Source organism: Artemia sp. Qi Xiang Cuo, chromosome 19, assembly GCF_049724085.1.
Source record: "Artemia sp. Qi Xiang Cuo chromosome 19, ASM4972408v1, whole genome shotgun sequence".
Lineage (NCBI taxonomy): Eukaryota > Metazoa > Arthropoda > Branchiopoda > Anostraca > Artemiidae > Artemia > Artemia sp. Qi Xiang Cuo.
The window spans coordinates 51,104,253-51,130,043 of record NC_142812.1 but is presented as its reverse complement, the minus strand read 5'-3'; the positions used below and the strand labels follow the sequence as shown (position 1 = coordinate 51,130,043).

At 35.2% G+C, this 25,791-nt stretch overlaps 1 protein-coding gene across 5 annotated transcripts in view; it reads right to left on the bottom strand.

Moving 5' to 3' along the window:
• Positions 1 to 25,791, bottom strand: part of LOC148940973 (uncharacterized) — a 368,976-nt gene that overhangs the window by 283,847 nt on the left and 59,338 nt on the right. For all 5 annotated transcript variants that reach the window (XR_016143387.1, XM_089105391.1, XM_089105390.1 and 2 more), the window contains exon 4: positions 21,313 to 21,529. Coding sequence is in view for 4 of the 5 variants with exons in the window: in XM_089105391.1 (XP_088961517.1) it covers positions 21,313 to 21,529 (217 nt within the window). In the remaining variant the exon portion in view is untranslated. The remainder of the gene's footprint in view (positions 1 to 21,312; positions 21,530 to 25,791) is intronic.

Here is a 25,791-nt window from a genome sequence, read left to right as displayed (position 1 = left end):
TGTGCCCATTTAGAGCTGGGTCGTCTCTGGCTGAGCTTATAAAGTCACGTCACAGACCTCCATTCAAAAACAAATAACCTGCGCCACCATGACTCGAACCCGTTTCCTCGCGGTCAAAATCTAGCGTACTAACAACTTGGCCTGGACAAATATAAACTGACATAACATTACAATTACTAGAGAGACAAATAACTCCAGGTTTTTGAAACCTGATTGGTTCCTTAAGAAATTTGTCCATAAAGTTTAGAAATATCCTTAAGTTCACTTGCAAAAGATATCAACTTTTTTAAAACAATCCAATACACTAAATAATAAGGATATTATATAATTGGATTTAAAAGCACAAAGTTTATCCTTTATTGATGTATGAAAATTAGATTTCAGTTCCAGTTCTTCCTCTTTTGCGCTTTTTGTATCCTCTATGGGCAGTACCATTTTATATATTATAATATAAAGTAGAGATGGCTCCCATGTCGCGGAATTTTGAACATTTGGGAATTTTGCATTTTGTGTTGTACAGAATAAATGAAAATAACAGAAATAAGAGAAAATAACAAAAAAAGAGCTTTTTTTGTTACATTAAGTAAATAAATTTCTGACAATCCCTATTGATATTAAAAGGGTTATGTGACAGTTGGTACTTATAGAAACTCCCAAGATAGTAAGTGATTAAAAAGATCCTCAGCTCAGCGATCCTAAATATCCCCAACTTCCTAGATCCTAAGTTCAGGATTGAAATCCCAGAATCTTTGGGAAAATTCTTAGGAATGGCTGGCCAGATCCCAGGCGTGACCGGATCCCTTACATTCCAATTAAATTGATTTTATGTCACACCGAATGAACTTGCTCTAATTTGCTTCTAATAAAGGACGCAAGGTACTTACGTGTTATCCCGACCACACTAAAGAAGTGAAATTAGCTTAATCATAATGAAATATACCTAAATATGATAACTTAAGTAAGAAAATTATGGAAACTACAACAGAGAATTATGGAAAGCAGGTCGCCCAAAACGCATTATATTAAATACCTAACCTAACCAATTCTATATATTAAACATTTAATTGAAATATACCTGCATATTAGTTTATTTACTCAGACTAAGCCAATTATCTCTGAACGCAGACAGAAAACCGGTTTTACTCAAATCAAGAACTTGAGTGTAGTCTGGATAACACGTAAGCACCGAACATAGAAAATAAGAGAATCCTCTCTTTTATAAGTACATTATTTTTCTAAGTACTTTCATCAGGTTCGTTCCAGGTTATTTGACCCCCACTTACTCAAAAAAAAAAGTTTGTCCGGCTCGAAAAAAATTAACAAAAATGTATATAGACAAATTTTTTAAACGTTTTTGTGTACCCCACCCCGAACGACAATCCTGGATATGGCCCTGCTCAAGACATATTTAGTTCTGTAAGTTTACACTTAACCAATTTATTAATAGCTTTAGCCAAGCAAACTTTGATAAACATTCAATAAAAAGGATGCTTATGGCTCAAAAAACAAAATTACTGTTATTTTCAATTAATTTTGGCGCAAAGGTTATAAGGGTTACTACCCACTAACACCATAAGTGCCTGAAGTAATTATATTTTGCAACCCAGCAAAAAGGAGGGCAAGTGAGGATAAGATGGCACACGGAACTGGTTACTCGTATACTGTTATCTGTTATACTGTTATCCTGTAATTAACGAGGCCGAAAATTTGGTTATATTTGATTTCAAGTGTTTACACTTTTGATTTCAAACACACTTTTAGGAGGGCAAGCATTTCAAAAGTGTAATTACAGGCACTCATCATAAGATCGAATTGCAACAGGGATAACATACCAAATTATCTTTACAACTGTTTGTTCCAATAAATTGATTTCATGATTCAGTGATCAGGGCAAAGGCGGATCTAGAGCAAAATCTTGGGGGGGGGGGAGCAATGGGAGAGGGGCGCCAATAATAGACCAAATTGACAAGTCTACTTAAAAAAGAGTGAAAAACAGAAAAAAAACGGAATGAGAGCACCAAAAAAATATTGGGGGAGGGGGTCCGGGGTCCCCCACTCCACCCTTCTAGATCCAACAGTCGACCAGGGCTACTTATTTTGTTACTAAATGTTGACACCAATGGTGCCAGGATTAAGTACACTTTGCAACTTCGCCCAAACGAGAACAAGAGAAAATAACTGCCGTAATGGTGTATGTATGGCGTAACGGTATGTAATTTGTGCCATAAAGTACTGTACTGGTGTATTTGACGGATTATTGTTCTCTGTAAAACGAGCAAAATTTTACTCGCTGAAAAAAAAACAGTAAAGACCTTCTTCAGTTCAAAACAGGCTAAATTAAGCCCAGATACTCACAAAAAATGAGCTCAAATTTACTGTCTGAGCTTACTGCCTTGGTTCTCTTTAAATACTGAATGGGCTTTGTCAAAATTTCAAAACAAAAATGGGTATATGCCCTATAGAAGTCTGCCTTAGTGGGCACCAAACAAGTAACTTACGATAGCAGTTTTTTTTTATTTGACTCCCAAAATCACGCCACGGGATAAGTTTGGCCATTTGCCAAACGCAAGATTTAGTTCTAATACTTGGAAATTAGTGAAGCCAATAGGTGACGAAGCCGTGAGTTTGATTGGTCACTATACTACCCTACTGTTATCTCGTGCAGTGGACATTTTAGTCGGAATTGCTGGGTTTTGAACGGGTTATTTCAGACACTAATCACTAGCTCGACACAGAAATAGTGATATGAGTCTTGAATTTATTTAATGATGACTCGATAGGGTGTGGACTATATATATATATATATATATATATATATATATATATATATATATATATATATATATATATATATATATATATATATATATATATATATATATATATATATATATATATATATATATATATATATATATATATATATATATATATATATATATATATATATATATATATATATATATATATATATATATATATATATATATATATATATATATATATATATATATATATATATATATATATATATATATATATATATATATATATATATATATATATATATATATATATATATATATATATATATATATATATATATATATATATATATATATATATATATATATATATATATATATATATATATATATATATATATATATATATATATATATATATATATATATATATATATATATAAATATATATATATATATATATATATATAAATATATAAATATATATATATATATAAATACATATATATATATATATATATATATATATATATATATATATATATATATATATATATATATATATATATACATATATAAACAAACAAATAAAAAAAAAAAATATATATATGATATAGTATATATATATATATATATATATATATATATAACTTTAAATTAGTCAAACGGTTTCATAATTCAGTGAAAGGGATAAAAGTGAAAATAAGCTAGCCCCAAATACTTCGAATGCAGTGCAGTCAAAGCTGTCAATCAAAGCTGAAGTTGAGCTATTCAAAACTTTCTTCACATGTCTAATGATGAAACCCATGTATATAACCAAAATTAACTGACAAGTTTATAATTGACCATGTATATGTGATCGAAACATCCAGTATATTTTTTGATTGTTTTTTCTTTTTAACTGTCTAATGAAAGGATTTATCCCTAATCGATAAAATAAAAGTTCAAAATAGGGATAAAATCCTTTTTAATAGACAGTGTATAGAAATTCATAAAAAGACCAGATATTTCGGTCACATACAGAGTGACCGAAAGATCTGGTATTTTTGTGAATTTCTATACACTGTCTGTTAAAAAGGATTGTATCGCTATTTTGAACTTTTATTTTATTGTCATGGAAAGGCAGTGTGGTCTCCGAAATTATCTATCCCTACTCGAACTGTTATTTATGGTCAAATAAAACAGAAGAAATTCTATCCGTCTCAAATATTGCGAAACTTGAACATGTATAATCGGTGAATTAAAGAATTCCGACTATCCTGAGTCAGGCTGATGGTCAACTCAAATACAATTCTTTTTCCATTACAGCATTTAACTTTTTCTGCTTCATTTAGTATTCCGTCTGTTATACACTGAGATATTTCCCAAGTTACGTTAGCGTAGCAATTTGTCTTTTCATTTATTTCATTTATCTATTTATTTCATTTAATTATTTCATTCATTTATTTCATATTATTTGTCTTTTCATTTATTAGGTTTGCGGTAAATTTTTGGTTCAACTATGAAAAAATCGTTTGCCTAGCTCTAAATTTACCTTGATCCAACGGAGGGTGAAAGCATTCGTTGATTTTTGAAGTAAAATCAACTTGGTGGAAGTCATGAAAAACTTCAGAGCCATGGCTTAAAAGAGTGAAGACAAGGCAGATGGTCTCTGTGAGAGGAAAAGCTGGCATAAATTTTTAAGAAATGTATAAAAATGATTCATTTCACTTGTTGACAGATAGTCTATCATCTATCCTAGGTAAGAAGAAAAGAAAATAAAACCGTTCAGACTTGCGTCAAAGAAGGAAAACAAACTGCAGCTTAGAATTTGTAAACACTCAGGGTGAGCCATCACCTCATACCCAAAATCATTCAGAATCTTTCCACTACAAACATCCCATCACCTCCCAAAAGTACAGCAGTCAATTTAGAGCCTCCTCGCGAACAGGGAATGAGTAATAAGAGCTTTTAAATATAATATAATTACATTATACTATGTGTGAATATAATATATAGATAAGTAGCCTCGGGTAACTTCGAGGCTACTGGCTCAGCAGATATAGAAACTTTATCACAAAAAACTGGAAGCAGGGGGTACTTCGACGGTTGGAATACATAAGTCGCCATCTACCTGTACAAAAAAGAACAGGAAAACCAACCCTGAAATTACCTAGGAATGTTTTTTTATTAGTATTGTTGTTAAAATACATAGCATGGTTCTTCTGAACCTTTCCTCAACTGAAACGTGGGTTCGACACCCTATGCGCCACCGATGGCTCTGGAGGATGTTTATCCGTTTATGGTTTGAACAGGGTTGCCACCCGATGACAAAAAAATCGCTAGTTTTTAGTGATGTTCTGGTTGATTTTCTTCAATAATCTAGTGGTTTACGTGCAAATTTAGTGATTTTTTAGTTTTGGCATTACAAACAAAACGCCATACTTCTGAACCACGTCGTTGCGGACAGGAACAAAGAGAACTGAATGATGGGCGGATTTATTTTCAAATTACTGTAAAATAAACATCACTTACAACAACCACTAAGAGATGGCAAAAAAGCGCCAGGTAAAAGATGGATGCAGCCTTTTGACTCTCAACCGATTAACTTGCAACCCTGTCTCAACGAAATAATTATTTCTAGAATTCTCTCTTTTATCATACCTTTAAAAAAGAAAAAAAGGCGGATTTTTATGATTTGACATGAGAAGATAGAGATTAAAAACTAGTGGCACCACTTGCAGTGTATCGTCTGGCGACTTCATTAAAAGTGTAGAAAATGACAAAGAAAAATGGACATTTGATATGGTTAATCTACTATGTAATAGGATTAAAGCTGACATTTCTCTGTAGGCGATAATTGATCAGCTTTTTAGAATCGTTGCAAGTCAAAATTCAGTTTGCACAAAGTAGGTCTAGGTTAACTTAGGAAATACTTGGCAGGCTAAATTGGCTAGTTTACTTTGAGCCAGCAAGCCAACTGGGGAGAAAATTCTACTTTCTTTACCCTCCCCTGCCTTTTAAAGTACCTAAAATGATTAAGCAGCATTTTTTAGGCTTAACAAAGTCACCAGGCCTTAGATGTCGTTGATTATTTTTCTTTTCGACACTAGCACCAATTTCCACTCTTTTAAGCTTTCCGTGGCTTTTGGACAGGAACGTGATCCAACTAGGCGAGTTTTCAACTTGAAATGGGTTGCATAAGGCAATGCTTTACGTTACGACAGATCCCTGAGCAACTCAATGAGACATTTTATCTCATTGCAATCCAACTCAATTGGACAGAAGAGGGTGTCGGCAGTAGCGGTTCTAGGCCTGGGTAGGGGGACAGTTGCCCCCTGTTTTTTTTTACATCTGATATTCAATTTCTTTTATTTTGTATTTTTACACTCTTGTGGTATACCTTGTCTCCCCCAGATTATGACGCCTAAAACTGCTACTGGGCGTCGGGCCAAAACAAATTTGTTATCACTTTTAGCTTAGCACGTGCCGAATTAATGGTTCGTAGTGATGGTTTTGATTGTGGCTGATGAAATAAGGAGCAAACAGTTGAAACGAGGGGTTATCTTGATTATCTCCCTCCTCCCTATCTCCTACAGAATCTTAAAGCAAAATTTTAACAAAATTTGCATTTATCAACAAAATTATTTTTTAATTTATTGTATACATTATTTCAATTAGTATTACTATTTAATTTTCTAATTTATTTTAATAATTAATGAATAATTAATAAATTATTAATTAATTATTAAAATAAATTAGAAAATTAAATAGTAATACTAATTGAAATAATGTATACAATAAATTAAAAAATAATTTTGTTGATAAATGCAAATTTTGTTAAAATTTTGCTTTAAGATTCTGTAGGAGATAGGGAGGAGGGAGATAATCAAGATAACCCCTGATTTCATTAACAGAAATCATGAACTGCCACCTCGGGCTGTAATTACTAATTACCTTATCAAAGGGTGAGACATTTCTTTCTTATAGGAAAGCAGATATTTTCAGACATTTCAATAACTATTATTTTCCGACATTTTGAACTACGCGTGAATATGGGATATAAAAAATTTGAGCGTCGACTACATTATGACGTTGGTAATCCAAGAATGGCAAAGACTGAACTTGGTTAATTTATAAATTGAAATGAATAAAAAAGATATTATTTTTTGGAAAAAAAAGTTTTGTTGCATAAGTCATAAAAGATGTAATGTAATTTTTATCACAGAACTAACTGGGACCTCAAATAGCAAATCTGACAGTATATTATTGATAATTTTGGCGGCCATATAATTATGGTCGGCGCGCCCGACAGCATAAGCAAGAAATTCAAAGCGGCGAAACCCATATAGCTTAGTGGTTAGTGGCGTCCCTCTCATGAGACCTGATTGATAACAAATGATCCTGAAATTTTTACCGAATATTTTTTTTTTTACAATCAGGCAATTATCAATTAGTTTTTTTTGTTTTTTTTATACAGATAACCAAAGGTATTACAATGAGGAATTATTTTTAAGACAGTGAAATTTTTCTCTAAATGAATATTTCGGCTCTATATCTAAGAGCCATCATCACCAAAGCACAAATAAATATAAATAAAATGTCTAATATTAAATATAAGTATGATAAATATTGCAATAAAATGCGCGACCATTAAAATAAAAAAATGAAATACTCCTCGAACAAGACTTACTTGTTAAGCTAAAATCTTTTTCTATTTGTATTGTTATATCCTATTAAGAAGAAAAAATAAAATTGAATTTTATGTGTATTTCTATCAAATTAAGTAGATATTCTCTTGTAACTTAATAATTTTGTTTTGCTAGATTTTTACACTTTTTCTATTGATGGTGGCCATTCTATGGGTGTTCTGTTCATTTTTGGCTGTTTTTTTTCTCTTGGCTATCATGTAATGGTAGAGTCAGTGGTTCCCAACCGATGGTGGGCATGCCCCACCTAGGCATTTACGAACCCCCCCCCCCCGCTCGTAATATTGCATTAAAATTTTGTTATTCAAAATTTTACATGCATTCACCTGGAGAAAACTTAAAAGGCCATTAACTTAGTAATTTTTTTTTTAGGGTTGTCCTCAATGCATATTATATATACATATTATATGCATATCATATTATATTATATTATATGCTATTGAAAAATATTGTCTGTATAAAACGCCTTTTATATAATGCAGGAGGTTATTACGATGCAATCATGTTTTTTTGCTCTTAAAACGCATATGATTGTCACGTTATTTATATAATTTTTTTTTCAAAATTAAGGATCTAAAGTATAGTCAGCCAAAGGGTGCACGTCCTGCCCATGATCCACCAAAATATTGCCATGGCTCATCGGCGGGGCCTGCACCCCTCGCTGGGAATCACGGGGTTAGATTCTCATTCAAGTGCTTAAAACTTAAGGTTCAGTAAAAATAAACAGCTCTCCATTGGCGTAATTTGATTTGAGCAGGAGGCAACTGCCCCTCCCAGACCTTGGTTTGCACCCCAGTTTGCCCCCCCCCCCCGATGAAATTTAGTTTCTTAAAAATCTTGTCAAAACTAAGATAATCCTGCATAATTTAAGCATCCCAAGAAACGGATCAGTTTTCTTTAGTAGCCTATATATTTACCTCTATGGCTCATTTTTCAGTTTTCACTGTCATTTTCACTTGATTTGGGAAATTGGCTCCAACTTTGAACCCCTCCCCCTCCCCGGCTTTTGCCGAAATTACACCACTGCAGCTCTCAATTTTCAAGTTCCTTCGAATACACCCTTCGGAAGCAAGCATGAACATGTTTGACATAACAACTTGAAAAAAATATTGTACAGAAAGAGATGAATATATAGTTGCGATAACAGTGATATAACCACCGAACTTCATTGTCCCTGGCCCGATCCCAACTCAAAATTGACACCAACTTGATGGTTGACCTTTGTACTAATTTTTTTCCACTTAAGCTTTTGAATTACAATTTCATGACTCATAAAATTTACATACACGCCTTTTTGTCTCAGACTCGAAATAACTTGGATAGTACAGAAAAGTCGAAAACTGAAAGCAAGTATGCTTTGGGAGCTATACCATTACTTGATCTTAAATCACCATATCTTTCAAGTCCATGTTTTAATTTTTCCCAGTACAGATTATTGATGCTTACACAGATTTCTCACTTTAATATTTTTGCAAACCTCAAAAGCCATCCAATCAGATGACTTGGCTTCTTAAAGGTGGAAAATATCCAAGGACATTGAGCGGATGGAGCGTTATCCAATCCAACCCAAGCACAGGCGGAGCGTTATCCAATCCAATGACATCGCGTGACATTGTACGAGCAGGCTAGTCTTGTTAGATAGGCAGATAGTCAATGTAATTGAGGAACACATCGCCCTTGTGTTTTGCTAGGAGTGAGATAACCTAATAGATAATCTGTGTTCTCAGCTCCATACTGATCTCCTTAAGCCCCTGTGGATTTTTTAATTTTTCTCTTCTGATCAAACAAATTACATTGGTCACATAACCCATACTCAAATTCAATTTACGGTGATAACAGTGATTCCCTCCTCTCAGAAGGAAACACTATACAATTCTAAAAACAACTTTGCAAAATTCTACAGTCCTTACTTGTATGGTTCCTAAAAGCGCTATACGTTACTTTACCCCCCCCCCCCTCCCATAATGAGCAAATAACATCGACAAAATCAAGAAACGGAAAATGAACGAAGAATATATAATTTGGGCAATATATTTGCACAGTAGGGGGAGGGGTCGGATAAAGTAAAGTGACTGAGGAGGAGTAATTCTGCACTAGCAAACACTTTACTACATCTGTAAAGTCACATTTCAATCATGTAATGGTGATTCATAGTGTATAGAACATGATGCCTGAATCAGGCCAAATATTTAACTTCTTCGCTTTCTGAAAACTGTTGAAAATTGTTTGGCTTCTTGCCAATTCTTTTTCCTTTTTTTAAGCTCCTTCTAGGATTTATTGGTGTCTGTTTAGCTTTTCGTAAAGCTCGTTCACAGTAAGATTTTAGCAATATCGAGATTTAGCTAGCGCTAATTTGAGTGAATCACTATTTTTCAAGCAGTCAGGAATTCCATGAAAAATCTGATTTACTCAAATTAGCGCTAGCTAAACCACAGTATTAGTAAAATCCCAATGTAAATCCCAATTAATGATCTTATAATCCTTATGATCCTCTATTTTGTTTTTGAGTTAGGTGATGGCAGAGCCGTTCCTAGGGAGGGGATAACCGGGCAGTTGCCCCGGGCACCATGGCTTGGAGGCACTGCGGATGGAGAATCGCCCACTTTGATCAAATTTATCGCTTTGATTCGGCTTTCTTTTGCTTATATTTTAGTCGGGATGGGGCGCTGCAATTAATTTCCCCCGGGCAACACCAACCCTAAAAACGGCCCTGGGTCATGGAGCCTTTGTGGGGATTAGTTCTATGCACTTATTTTCTTTTTAACATTTTTATGAAAAATTTTACTTCGAAATAACATTATCCTATTCCGAGCCATGAAACAACAGTATAAAAATTGCGGGAAATCTTTAGTACAAAAGTTACTCACCAGGACAGTAGAAGAATCGAATTAACATAATTTAATTTTTTTTTTCTCAGGAGCTCACAAATGCGGTTAGACTCAAATTTCACGTTTCTTGGATGCTATGGTACAAGAACAACAAAAATATACCCTCATGCCCGCAAGGATCGTTACACCATACATGCTTGAGTAAAAATAATTAGCAAGCTCATTAATAAACATTCGATCAGTGATTAGTTTTAGTCATGCAATGCTGAAAATTACTTTGAACTGTACTCAATTGACTTATATAATTTTCATTGTTTTTCATATATTACGGGTTATAAGGTCTGGCTTTCTAGCAAGAGTTGATTAGTCCTGCCATCTACAAAGAGGTCAATGACTTTTTATTTAAGATTAAAATTAAGATTCGATTTACATGGCGCTCAGCAAAATCTAAAAAAAATTGTAAGTGCTTGATACTTTGCTCAGCTTGAGCAAAGTATAATCCAGGGAAGAGGATTTGAGGGTCATAAGAGACACTGTAATATGTAATATGGTATGCACGGAAGGATATACCCCCCCCCCCTGCCGAAAACTTACGATTGTTCCTAAGAGTTCCTATACTTTTAGAATTTTTGACATATTTCTCTTGTTTTCGTTAAGAAAGCTTCAATAGAGAGCAATTGTATTGTTTTTTTTTTATTTGGCTTTTTTGAAAATATGAAGTTTTATGAGGCTTCATTTACGCTTATGAAGATCATATCAATAATTTATGCGCCAGCACACGCATACCTCTAGTGAGAGGAGATTAAGGGTATCGTCGATCCTTAAAAAGGTTAGGTAAAACCGCGTTAATTTATATTGCAGCTTCATTTATACTTATGAAGCCCATATCAGCAATTCATGCATCAACACACTCATAATTGTAGTGGGTGGAATATTTAGGTTGTTGCCGATCTTTAAAAAGGTTAGGTGAAACCGCGTTAATTTATAGCCCAGCTTGATTTATACTTATGAGGTCCGTATCAGCAATTTACGACCGACAGACGCTTATCTCCAGTGTGCAGTGTTTAGAGAGTCATCGATTCCAAGAAAAGTATAATAAAACAGTGGCAGATGCAGGGGGAGCGGGGGGACACCAAGTCCCCCAGGATTTTTCTGGCGCCCTCATTCTTTGTTTTTTCCTGTTTTTTACTCTGTTTAAAAATAAATTTGGTCAATTATTGGCACCCTTGTCACATCCCCCCCCCAGGATTTTACTTATTGTCACCCTTGTCATTCCCCCCCCCCTTTCAAAGATTTTGGTCTAGATCTACTCCTGTGATAAAACCGTGCTAATTCGTAGCATGGCTTCAATTATACTTATCATAACTTATGAGGATCATATCAGTAATTCATTCGTCAACACAAAGCAATAGGCAGAGCATTTAGATTATCACCGAATTCCTAGAAATGTTACATAAAACCCGGGTGAAATTTCCCATTATTTTTACCCATATATATATATATATATATATATATATATATATATATATATATATATATATATATATATATATATATATATATATATATATATATATATATATATATATATATATATATATATATATATATATATATATATACACACACACACACACATATATATATATATATATATATATATATATATATATATATATATATATATATATATATATATATATATATATATATATATATATATATATATATATATATATATATATATATATCAAATTCCTGTTTAATGAAGAGTATTTTTTCAATAAAAATTATATTTCTTGGTATATTCCCACAATCAATTTCATGCCTCAGCACGTGGGAGGGGAGTTCATGGAGGAGGTATCTTCCCCAAATATAGAACCAAAGGATTTTCCCCTGGAAGAACAGATCGATAGCCGCCTTACAGTGTACTTTTTTCGAACTTGACCCTCCCCTTTCCAAAATACTGTTGTTTGAGCACTTATTACCAAATTTATTACTTATTTGCAGGCAGAGGAAAAGAATTCTGCCCTCTCCACCTCCATCCCTTAAAATCTCATTATTCTTAAGATTTTCCCATCATTAATTTCCGACTAGTCCACTCAATTTTACTGCATCTCATTTGGTCCTCGAGAAACTTTTTTTTTATTTTTCTTCTTTTCAAAATAAAGCTCCCTTTTCTCGCTTGGAGATGCACAGGAAATATTAGCTGATAAGATACTGAAGTACTATGATCGCAAGAAAGTAAGGAAACGGAATTAATTTTATCATGGAGCGAAGGCATACCCTTTAAAATACCTTAAGAATTATCACATCCGACTTGCGGAAGACAGAATCACCATTATCGTTGGGATTTAATGACAAAAAGAAGCATCAAATCTGCATAACATAAATAGAAGGCTGCTAATAAACATCGAAAGATATGAGCCTCTAATGGGGAGGTGGTACAAACGGACAGGGGATCTATGAACCAGGGTAATTGGCAGTTTTCAGCTATAACTAGTCTTTAATCGCTGCTGAATCAGTGCATATTTCGAAAGAATAATTTGGGGAAGATCTTATCCTAAGCTTCAGAAATGTTGATTATAACCCTTGAAGGAGCCCAGAGCTCGAACACTAGGTCATGCAGTCCCATTGTTTTAATCGTCGCTGTCTCGGCAACGATTGACCTCCCCCCCCCCAAAAAAAAATGTTTGTCCGACTCGTGAAAAACGTAAATAAAAATGAATATAAACAAATTTGTTATGCGTTTATTTAAGTTTTTGTAACCCCCTTCCCAAAAAAATCCTTTTGTAACGCCCCACCCCCCGAAAAAAATCCTAGATACGGCCTTGCTTATCGCATCTTTCTCCAGACTTATTGCACGAAGGACCTTACCTTCATATTCACCGATGTTGATGGTAGCCCTTGAAGGAGCGCAAAGCCTGTACGCTATTACATTTAGCCCCGCTGTTCCAATCACAGTCGTCTTTGTATATTTTGCTAGACTAATTTACGAAAGGCCTTATCTTCATATCTGCAATGCTAATAGTAACCCATGAAGGAGCCCAGAGCTCGAACACTAAATCACACAGCCCCGCTGTTTTAATCATCATTGTCCCAGAGCACCCTTCTCCAAAATAGAGCACAAAGGACATTATCTTCATATTGATTTAAAAAAAAATCCACAAAATAAGTTTTTCAATGAAAAGTAAAGAGCTCCATTAAACCAAAAATGAGCAGAAATGAAGTCAAATAATTTTCCAAGCGTAAAACTACCACAAATCACCATCAATAAACAAACGAAACCCGAAACCACAGTTTATATAATTAGCAGTATGATCATTCTCTATCTCACCCATTATAAAACCCGGACCGGGGTGCGAGTGCTCCGGAGAACGTTTTTGCAGATATAAACATAGGCGAAGTCAGATTAGCGGGAATGCAGGTTAGTCTGTTTCCGTCTGTTTCCATCAAAGTGCATTGAAACAAGTGGGAAGGAGTGCAAAGTGCATTGAAACAGAAATAAGTGGGAGGAGCTTTTTGTTCACGAAGACCAGAAATGATCTGCGATAAGCTTACTGGGTATATTCTGTCTACTGTGCCCGAAACGAACAGAAATTACGGTACTGCGTTAAACCGTAAACGTACACTTCTATATACTAATGAGAGACGAAATCCGCCAGGCTGGTTATTTTCAAGAGACCGCTATTGAGAAATGGAATGCAAAGATATGCTATGCTTTACCCCCCCCCCCCCTAGTGTGCAAATATAAAGTACCCCAATTTGTTTATAAACTCTTATAAATTAATCCTATTTTATTTCATTAACCAAACTTCACTTTTTAGAAAGGCCCAAATAATGGCCAAGTACCAGAAACAACAAGTAACGATTACAATCCCAAAATTAAGGTGGAAATCATATGTGAATTTAGAATGATGGCTAGTTTCCAAATTCAACTCTTTTACCACAACCATTGGGACTCTTGAAATGCAGAAAAATTTCTGGTATGCAATGACTCAATAGAATTTGGCATAAGCTCATCCGACCATCAATCCAGCTATCAATTAATCAAGGCTATTGTTAAAACATTGAAATTGAACTTAGTTTTGAATACAAAATTGGCATTAAAAGGACCTACCGCTGACGAGAAAGAAAATAAATTTTCTGATTATAGATTGGTTTAACTTAAAAACCATTGGGGAATTGAGAGACTCGTGAGTATGCGCTATGACAATGTTGATTATTCTAAGGAAGCAGCTTATGCATAATTCAAACCAAATTAAAATCTAAACCAAAATTGTCTACAAGTTCCCCTATTTCAAGTTCCCAATCTTTTTCAGAAAGTTAGAAATATAGTAAGCTGTAGTGCTGAAAAATTTCACCTTGTGAGTGCAAATAAACAAAACTTTCATGTAACCACTAAGTGACTTCACGTATCATTTGTTACGTCTTCTATAAGACCCCAGAGAGAAAATAATGAGCATAGCGCACTTACGGGCAGAACCACAAAGTGGGCTGGAGGGGGACGCCCCCTCCAGCCACCAGCCACCCCCCCCTCAGCCCTCCACTTTGACCAAACTTTTCATTTTGATTCGGTCTTTTTCTTATATTTGAGTCAGGGGGGCGCTGAAATTTACTTTTCCCGGGCACCACCAACCCCAGGAGCGGCTCTGCTTGCGCGTTTCAATTAGGTTGACTTCCTGCTCACAGATAGCAAGTGGAATGATATTTGAAATTTGTTGCTCATGCTTACGCTTCTTAAGGATGCCATCGTCGAAGTATCTTGTGAGAAAGCTATCAAGTCCCAAAACCAAGTATATAGCCTAATCTACAATTCTGACATGTCATCTAATTCACAAAGACTGCAGTGGAATCAAATATTGATGAGGAGCTCAGAAAAACTAAACTTTACAACTTTTCTTGAGTGACACTTTCTAAAATGTAAATTCGCTCGACAGCTTTCTCTCTATTACGAGGGAGCCAGTCAGAGCTGGCTAATTTGCAGAATTGCATGCTGGTAGCTGGTGCATGTAAGTACTGTTAAAGTGTCTGCAAGACACTCTGCAGTCCCAAGGAAGATTATGAAGGCTTAAGCAACAAAGTACTTCTTGCCAATAGAGGGCATAACCCAAAAGCTACCAAATCTGTAATGGCTTTACGGGGTTTTTAAAAGAATGTGATGTCAGAGCAGTGGTTCCTAACCAATTTTGGGCCATGCCCTAAAATCCTGATGCCCCATCGTGATATTTAAATTTGTTGCTCGAAATTTTACGCGTATTCACCTGAAGGAAACTTAAAAGGCCATTAACTTGGTTTCCTTTTTTGCGTTGTCCTCTAGGCATATCTTATACCAATGACAATTTTTGTCTGTATGCAACACCTTTTATACATTCATAACGTCATTTCAATACTATCATTTACTTTTTTGCTCTTTAGATGCACATGAAATTGACGTCATTCACATGATTTTTTTTAATTTAATTTTATTAAGGCTGCAGAGCAGTGGTTCCCAACTGATTTTGGGTCATGCTCTAAAATCCTGATGCACCCTCGTGATACTCAAATTTGGCTACTCCAAAATTTACTTGCATTCACCTGAAGGAAGCTTAAAATGACATTAACTTGGTGTAAGTATCACTCAGGGCAGGGGCCCCAACATTTAGTATCTTGTTTCGGGTCCTCCAATTTGCAACTTAAAAAACATTTTTTAATGCTAATTAAAAAATATTGTCTCAATACAACATCTTTTATACGATGTATGTCATTGCAATACTATCATGTATCTTTTTTGCTCTTGAAATGCGCATGAATGTGACGTCATTCGTATTAAAATATTTTTATTCTCAAAATTAAGACTCTAAAGTATAATTAGCCGATGGGTGCGCGACCTGCACATGACTCATCAAAATTTTGCAATGCCCCATTGGTAGGGCCTATGCCCCACGTTGGGAGTCACCGGGTTAGAGGAACGAGCAATCCTCTTCGGTGGTGAACAGACACCTAACGTAGGTTCCAGACAACAAGGTTGACATGAGGCAACCCGAATTAGGTTGCTAGAAAATTTATGACAAAGTCTTTATTTTTGTTCCATCTGAGAGGAGTTTGTGTCCAAGGGTAGTCAGTGGATCGGCAAAAGACAGCACTGAATTTCGGGAGAAAAATTCAACAAAATTCTCACTTTAAAATATATGATTTTTCTGAAACGGAGGATTTTGCGACGAAGCTACAGCTTTAAAATGCACATATGGGACAAGTTACTTATGTCATTAGGTCAGATGCATCCCTTCATCGAACCAAAATGATGATACTATACAGAACTTGTTTTAGAAAAGATTTAAACCTGCTTAGAAAATAGGGAAATTTTCCTTTTTTCGACAGTTTTCAAAGGATTCTCAACTTAATTTTCAATCTAAGAACGCAAAGCAAATTTTGAAATATAATTCGGTTAGTGGATATAACAGAATCTCAAATATGGATTGATACTACATAGAGCTTGTTTTAGAAAAGATCTAAACCGCCTTAGAAAATAGGGGAATTTTCCTTTTTTTTCGACGATTTTCAAAGGATTCTCAACTTAATTTTCAATCTAAGAATGCAAAGCAAATTTTGAAATATAATTTGGTTGGTGGATAGAACTGAATCTCAGGTTTGGAATGATGCTATATAGAACTTGTTTTCGAAAAGATCTAAACCTCCTTTGAAAATAGGGAAATTTTCCTTTTTTCGACGATTTTCAAAGGATTCTCAACTTAATTTTCAATCTAAGAATGCAAAGCAAATATTCAAATATAATTCGGTTGATGGATAGAACTGAATCTCAGGTATGGAATGATGCTATATAGAGCTTGTTTTAGAAAAGATCTAAACCTCCTTAGAAGATAGGAAAATTTTTCCTTTTTTACGACGATTTTCAAAGGATTCTCAACTTAATTTTCAATCTAAGAATGCAAAGCAAATATTGAAATATAATTGGGTTGGTGGATAGAACTGAATCTCAGGTATGGAATGATACTATATAGAATTATTTTAGAAAAGATCTAAACCTAATTAGAAAATAGGGAAATTTTCTTTTTTTCGACGATTTTCAAAGGATTCTCTACTTAATTTTCAATCTAAGAATGCAAAGAAAATATTGAAATATAATTCGGTTGGTGGATAGAACTGAATCTCAGGTATGGAATGATACTATATAGAACTTGTTTTAGAAAAGATCTAAACCTCCTTAGAAAATAGGGAAATTTTCCTTTTTTCGACGATTTTCAAAGGATTCTCAACTTAATTTTCAATCTAAGAATGCAAAGCAAATTGTGAAATATGATTCGGTTGGTGAATAGAACTGAATCTCAGGTATGGAATGATACTATATAGAACTTGTTTTAGAAAAGATCTAAACCTCCTTAGAAAATAGGGAAATTTTCCTTCTTTCGACGATTTTCAAAGGATTCTCAACTTAATTTTTTATCTAAGAATGCAAAGCAAATTTTGAAATATAATTCGGTTGGTGGATAGAACTGAATCTCAAGTACGGTATGATACTACATAGAACTTGTTTTAGAAAAGATCTAAACCTCCTTAGAAAATAGAAAAAATTTCCTTTTTTCGACGATTTTCAAAGGATTCTCAACTTTATTTTCAATCTAAGAATGCAAAGCACATTTTTGAAATATAATTCGGTTGGTGGACAGAACTGAATTCCAGGTATGAAATGATACTCTAACTGTCGCCTTACGTTGGTTCATTGTAACCATATAATTGCCGAAAAACAACAAGTCGAAATCATGCACAGAGAATATAAACCATAACTAGTTAAAATTAACTTGTAGTTTTGTATCTTTTTTCATCTGAGCAGTTCCATGTCTGAATATTCATGATTTATTTTTTGATACAATTGAAGTTTAATGTCAACTCACTTAATTTTATATTACTCGAAACTTTCAATAAAAGATTACAAAAGATCCTTATTAACTATAGTTTTTATTATTTAAACTTTGCCAAAAGAAAAATACATCACAGGAGGAAAAATATTAAAAAAAACATTTAATCGAAAGTGAAATATATATATATATATATATATATATATATATATATATATATATATATATATATATATATATATATATATATACGAAAAATTCAGATATCACAACAAATATGCACAAAAAAAGAGAAAGCGGAGGGAGAGAAAGAGGACATTGAGGGAGGGAGGTGGGGAGAGAGAGAAATAAAAGAAGGGAGAAAAACAGTAAGATTATACAAGTAACCTGATATATCATAATAAGTAAATGTATCACAAGTAACCATAAGTAATCTTGTCCTCGAGCAGTGATCTGGTTTGTTGGGGACCATAATGATTATGAATTTGGATCAAGGCATTATTTACGAAACCTTTCATTATGATAACCGAGATAGGTTATATCTTAATTAAATGACATAAGAACCGGGTTATGTTGGGGTGTGGGAACCGGGTTATGTTGGGGTGTGGGAACCGGGTTACGTTGGGGTGTTGGAACCGGGTTATGTTGAAGTGTGCATCATGGGTAATCGACGACATTAACAGAAAAAATGTTGCGTGCAGACTACTTTGATCAAAGGAAATCAAATCTAGTGAGGTGTTCCTTCAATAAAAGGAGCAATATAGCAGAAAAGAACCGATTGACGAATACATTGGCGAAACAAAACCAAATTTATTTGCATTTTCACAGCATCGAGTTAGATGTACCAGAGAAACACAGGGAACAGGAGGAAAACAGGAGAACAGGAGGAGGGGGAAAACACTTCCTCCGCCGTCCAAAAACGCCGTCCAAAAGAATTTATTGCTTTTACATTCAATGTTTAATGTGTTCACACAATAGCCAATTCATTGTTACGTTTTACTGCTTGTTATGTTTTACATTGTTATTGTTTTACTGAATGCCAACAAATGGAGCACTGAAACAATAAAATTGGCAACCTATTAATTTTTTCAACCTCGCGACCCCCTTCCCCCCTGTCTCAAAACACACTACTACACAGATCCCTAGCACCATTTATGATAATTGTTTACGAGGCGTCGATAGGAAGTGTTAAGCAAAGAGGTACTTCACGCCTTTCCATCTCACCTTAATTCAATGCAAGCAAAGAGCAGTAAAATCCTGCTTTTTAGTAAAATGCTGGATTTTTTTTTTACTTTTTAGCGCATTCGGATGCATTAACTTTTATTTTACTCTTTTACACCATTTGTAAATTAAGCACTGAATATTTGATTAAAAAAAAGGGGGCACTTGGTTAATATATAAAAACGTTCCCGTTGCAGAGCCTATTCCGCAGCAAACTAGTCAGGCGTTGTTTTTTATTGCCCAGTACTCGAAAAATTATAGAGCCAAGAACGGCTTGTTTTGAAAGCCAAGAACGAGCCAAGAACGTCTTGTTTTGGAAGACAAGAACGTGCCAAAAACGGCTTGTTTTGGAAACCAAGAACAGCTTGTTTTAGAACGTGCAGACTCTTTCAGATTTACTTTTGGTGTCCTTTGGAGAATTGCTGCTACTTTCAGAGCCTTGAACCACAAGATTTTAATTATATTATTTCACCAGTGGATGTTACAGATTAAACAAATGAAAATACTGAAAAAACTGAACAATGTTTTAAATTTTACAGTGAAAAAAAACAGAAACTTTTAATAATAATAAAAAAACACCCGAATATTTTGACTTCACGCCCGGCTTTATAAACAGAAAGAAAAGAAAAAATTAAATTAAACAGAATATACACATCAAAAGAACAAAAAAACAAACTGAAAACACAGACGAAAAACTTACATAGTAATAATCAAGGAGGCACACTTGTGCCTCTATAAAGAGGCGACCCACCACAATGTTAAGCGATTTCAGGTCCTAGAGGTCGCAGAGAGACGGCGGTAATCGCATTTTGTACCCCAAGCTCAAACTAAGAAACTTGCAAAATTTCATCCTCCTCCGACTTTATCTTCATGGGGTAAACTGGGCCGGAAGTTTGGACCCACCCACCACAGCCCCCCGTTAAAGGTTTACGATTTGGCTTAAATTTAGATGTTAATCATTACACGGGCCCCGGCGCTTATCCTCGAAATTTCAGCTCAATCCGATCACTCCTTCCTTTTTTACTGAAAAAAAAAATTCATTGTTTTTCGATCACTGATTCTTTTTTTTAAATAAAAAAAAATTTTTTAACTGAAAGTAAGGAGCGACATTAAATCTTAAAACGAACAGAAATTATTCCGTATATGAAAGAGGCTGTGCCCTCCTCAACGCCTCGCTCTTTACGCTAAAGTTTGACTTTCTCACAACTCTTTTTTTAAACAATAAAAACTTTAGCGTAAAGAGCGAGGCGTTGAGGAGGGCACAGCCTCTTTCATATACGGAATAATTTCTGTTCGTTTTAAGTTTTAATGTCGCTCCTTACTTTCAGTTAAAAATTTTTTTTTTTTTTAAAGGCTGCGAAAGGGGGGGGTTGGGGGGCTGCCGCCCCCCCACTGTTCCTCCTAAGCCCTGTACGTTTTAATGTTTGATCGTGTAAATCAGCCTCTTTAACTCTTTAGAAAACATAGTTTTTTTAAAATAATAATGAATAAGACAATTGTTCGTCACGAAAATCAACATTATGTGATTTTTGTTGCTTTTCGTCTGTTTTTTTTTTTTTTTTCCTTTTATTTAATTTTACTGTTAAATCTAGTTTATCTTTTGTTTTTTATAAATTATTTTTTTCGTTGATAAAAGCATCTAGAAGTCGAAATGTAGTCGAAATGAAATGAAGTCGAAATCGAAATGAGTCGAAATGAAGAAATCTAGAATTCGAAATGAAGTCGAAATGTTTGGACCTTTCTTGTTATTAAAAGTTTGTTTTTGTTGTTTTCCACTGTCTTATTTAAAATATTATACCTGTTTTTCTGTAATTAAATTTGTTTAATTTGTAAATAGATAGGCAGCGTGATATGAGAAATTAATTAAACAGTGAATGTTTAAGCTCTAATGTTGGCATTTTTGTCAGAACAGAAGAAAATACCTTTTTAACAAGAAAACACCAGATTTACTTACAGATGTTTTGGTGTTGTTTGGAGAATTGCCGCTAGACTTAAAGCGTTCATCCACTGAACCATAATTTCATGATTATCAGCAGCGAATACATAAGTTCTCATATTAGCATGTTCAGCTTTAAATGCAAACTTACGAAATACTTTTTCGTCAGGTCCAACAGGGCTGATTCGATAGGATGGCAAAAGGATCGAACCTAAAATATCTTTTTCTTCAGTATCTAAAAAGAGAAAGTTTATAATAAATAACAAACAATATAAATAATAAACAATAAATAAACAAACAATAAATAAACAACAAATAAACAAAAATAAAAGAGCACAAACAAACAATAATACTAGAACATCTATAAATTATCCAAGATGACAGTGGATTCACATTCAAAAGACGAATAAAAAGGTTTCGGATTAAGGAAGCCCGAGGCGTCAATTTTCAAAATGTCGAGGGGAAGGGGCAAAAGGTATTTTTCAAAATCGAAGAGACAATTTTAATGTTATTCTAATTTTTCCTCTGAAAATACAAATAAAAGGTATTTTTCAGGGAAAATACCAAAAATAGATATTCTTCAAAAATCCTAGGGGAGAGGGCAAAACTATTTCTTTCAAAATAGTAGAGCAAATACTTTCTTGGACCATATTGTTTTTCCATTTATAATTAAAAACTTAAAAACACCCAACAATGGCTACAACTTTTAATTGAAAATATTACAATATATCGCAACGGGCATAACTTTTAATTGAAGATATAACAACAGTAAAACTTGAAATTGAAAACATAAAACCATATAGCAACGGGTACAACTTTGAATTCAAAATCTAAAAATATATGACAATGGGCACAACTTTTGATTGAAAATATAAAAATATATAACAATGAATACAACTTTTAAATGAAATTATGAAATTTTAGCAATGGGTATATAGTACAACTTTTAATTGAAAATATAAAAATATATAACAAGGGGTAAAATTAATAAAAAAAGAAATTCCTGGGGATTGTCAGTTTAATATAAATATACTAATATTTATTCCTTAAAGTCTTAATATTTTTTTCTTTGTTAAATTCAAAAAGAAGAACACGTTTAAAATGTATTTTATTTTCAGTAAAGTGCAAATCACGTTCTGGTCTTGAGAAGGCATGGGGGTTTTCAGCATTACCCATGTTAATTTTTGCTCGTTTTGAATTTGACTCAGGTATTTATTGTAATTTCTGTTCGTTTTGGGTTTCATTTATTTATTGATGGTGATTTGTGGTAGTTGTGCGCTTGGAAGATTATTTGACTTTATTTCTGTTCATTTTTGGTTTTATGTAGCTCTTTAAATTTATTTGAAAAATCTGTTTTGTGGAAAAAGTTTTTTTAAATCAATGAAATATTAAAGACCAACTATATTGGTTTCACAGGCCTTTATCAACGCCTTTTCCAAGGCCTTTATCAGTAGTAATCAAGGTTATATTTTGCCTAGACTATGTTCCATCCTGTGTTATTTGCGGTCTTTACGTTCCCTGGCACCTTTCCATGGCAGATTACCAGACTAGTTAATGCTATTGATGTCAATTGCATATGGAATTATACAAAACCTACCAGACAAGTTTCCGGGCCAACCAGACATGTTTCTGGGCCAAGCAGACAAGTTTCTGGGTCAACTATAAGTTTCTGGGCCTTTACGTTCCTTCCTGCTATAGCAAGGCTGGTTTGGTGGGTATAATCTGGTTTGGTGGGTATAGTCTGGGTTGGTGGGTATAGTCTGGTTTAGTTTTTCAAAGAGAGTGGGTATTTGACATTTTTGCAAAACTGGATTCGCAAATTGGACACTCTGAAGGATATTAATTAATGTTTTGAAAAATAGGAGTGTGAATGATTCTAATTAGTGATTGGATTGTATGACGGTGGAGAAAAAAAAAGGATTAAACTGATTAACAGTTAAGATAACCCCGAAGGGGTTGTTAACTCACGTAATTTGTAATAAATTTGAAACAGCATCAGTCTATGAAAATGGCTAACGACGATAGAATGACATTGTGAGTTGACCTAGCTTTACCTCTCCGATGTGTCAATTTTGTAGGGAAAATCAAAAATACTCACAATCAAAAATAAATGGGATCTGCCTCAAGGGGAAGGCTCAGAGGCCCTTCTTTCCCCCATTTCTGAGGGCAGTGGAGGGGGGGGGTAGTAGAATGGGGGGGTTCTACTCCCACGATTACAATACCCCTTCGAATCCCGATCCGGACACTTTTTTTTAAAACTCCCACGATCACCACGTGGTTTATGGTCCTAATATGGGAATAGAGTCCCTAGGGGAAATGGATTTCTGAGAAATTGATTGCGTAATCAAAGTGAGTCAACAACAACAACAACGACCTTGACATTCGCTGAGAGCGTGCACTTACAACAACAACAACATCGACCTTGGAACACCTGTGCGGTCGACCTCAATTCACCTATCGTGAATCAATAATTCCCCTTAGAAACAACAAATTAATTCTTCTTTCTTGACAGATCAATCAACCAATGACATCATCTGTCAGACTTTAAAAATTTTCGCCTAGAAACGATTCTCCAGGAATAGATCCAAGTCATTAATGTCATTGCCTCGGAAACAACTCTTTTGATCGAAATCCAAAGGATATTAATAGCCAAAGGCCATGGAAACCATTCTCCAAGAAACATCTTAGCGATGAATTGTTTTAGCGCGGGAATCAGGTTTCTTATTAATTTGAAATGTATTAGCGCAGAGATGCCAAAAACAAAAGGAACACGCTGAATTACATTTAGGGATTATTTGGGCGAAACTGTTTTAGACAGGTTATGGAACTATTTCGGCGAAACAGTTAGAGACATTTTGAAAGATGATTTTAGGAAAGGTTTTAGAAGAGAGTTTGAGGGTGAAACTCTGTGGTCGTTATAATACACAAGTTTCATTTGAACAGTGTTGTGAGGTTCTCTACCCCAACCCCAAAGGGTTCCAATCCTCCTACCCCAACCCCGAAGGAAGCCCCCCGGTCCTCAAAGGCCCCCTAAGCTCCCAAAGGACCACCGGCGCCCCCCAAGGCCCACCCCGACCCCCACAGGCCCTCCCCGGGCCCCCCCAAGGCCCATCGAGCTCCCCAAGGACCCACGGGGGCCCCAAGGCCCACCACCGGTCCCCCAAGGTCCCCCCGGCTCCCAACTGTCCCCCGGACCCTTAAAGGCCCTCCCTGTGCCCCAAAGGCCCTCCCTGTGCCCCAAAGGCCCTCCCCCGGCCCCCAAAGGTCCCCCGGACCCGAGAAGCGCCGCCGGGAGGCGCCGGGGGCCAGGAAAGCGCCGCAGGATGTGCCGCAGGAAAGCGCCGCGGGTCAGGAAAGCGCCGCAGGGATGCGCCGCAGGGAGGCACCGCAGGAAAGCGCCGCAGGATGCGCCGCAGGGATGCGCCGCAAAAAGTAAACTAAAAAGTAAAAATTTCGAAATGTTATCCCCCAAACGCCCTCCTCAGACCCCCAAAGGCCCTCCCCTGGTCCTCAAAGGTCCCCCGGGCTCCCAAAGGGCCAACCGACCCCCAAGGGTCCCCCGGACCCCCAAAGGGTCCCCCGGACCCCCAAAGGTCCCACCGGACCCGAGAGGTCCACTGGGCTCCCAAAAGACGACCCAATCCTCAAGGGCCCCGGATCCCCAAACGCCCTCCCTGGGCCCCAAAGGCCCTCCCCCGGTCCCCATACATGCACACAAAAACTTACACACACACACAAAAACTTACACACACAAACAAAAATTTAAACACACGAAAACTTACACACACACACGAAAACCTACACACACACACGCCAAAACTTACACACACACACAAAAACTTACACAAACACACAAACTTACACATCCATACGAAAACTTAAATGCACATAAAAACTTAAATGCACACAAAAACTTACACACACACACACACAAAACTTAGACACACACACACACACGAAAACATATAAACACACGCCAAAACTAACACACACACAAAAAATTACACACACACACACACACACACAAAAAATTACACAAGAACACAAAAAAAACTCACACACACACACACACAAAAAATTACACACACACACACACACAAAAATTAAAACCAAAAACACGAAAAAATACAACCAAACGCCAAAAAATACACACACAAACGAATACACACACACACACACACACACACAAACATACACACACACACACACAAAAAACATACACACACACAAAAACAGAAACACACACACATACACAAACACATACACACACACACACAAAAAACTAATATCACACACACACAAATTAAGAAACACAAAAACTTACACACACAAAAAAACACCAATACAACAAAACTATATACATTCAATGAAAAAAAAATATTTATTGAAACCACAAAAATAAACACACACAAAAAATAGATACAACACAAACAATAATACACACACACACAAAAGAATAAAAACACACACACATGAACACTAACGCACACACGCCAA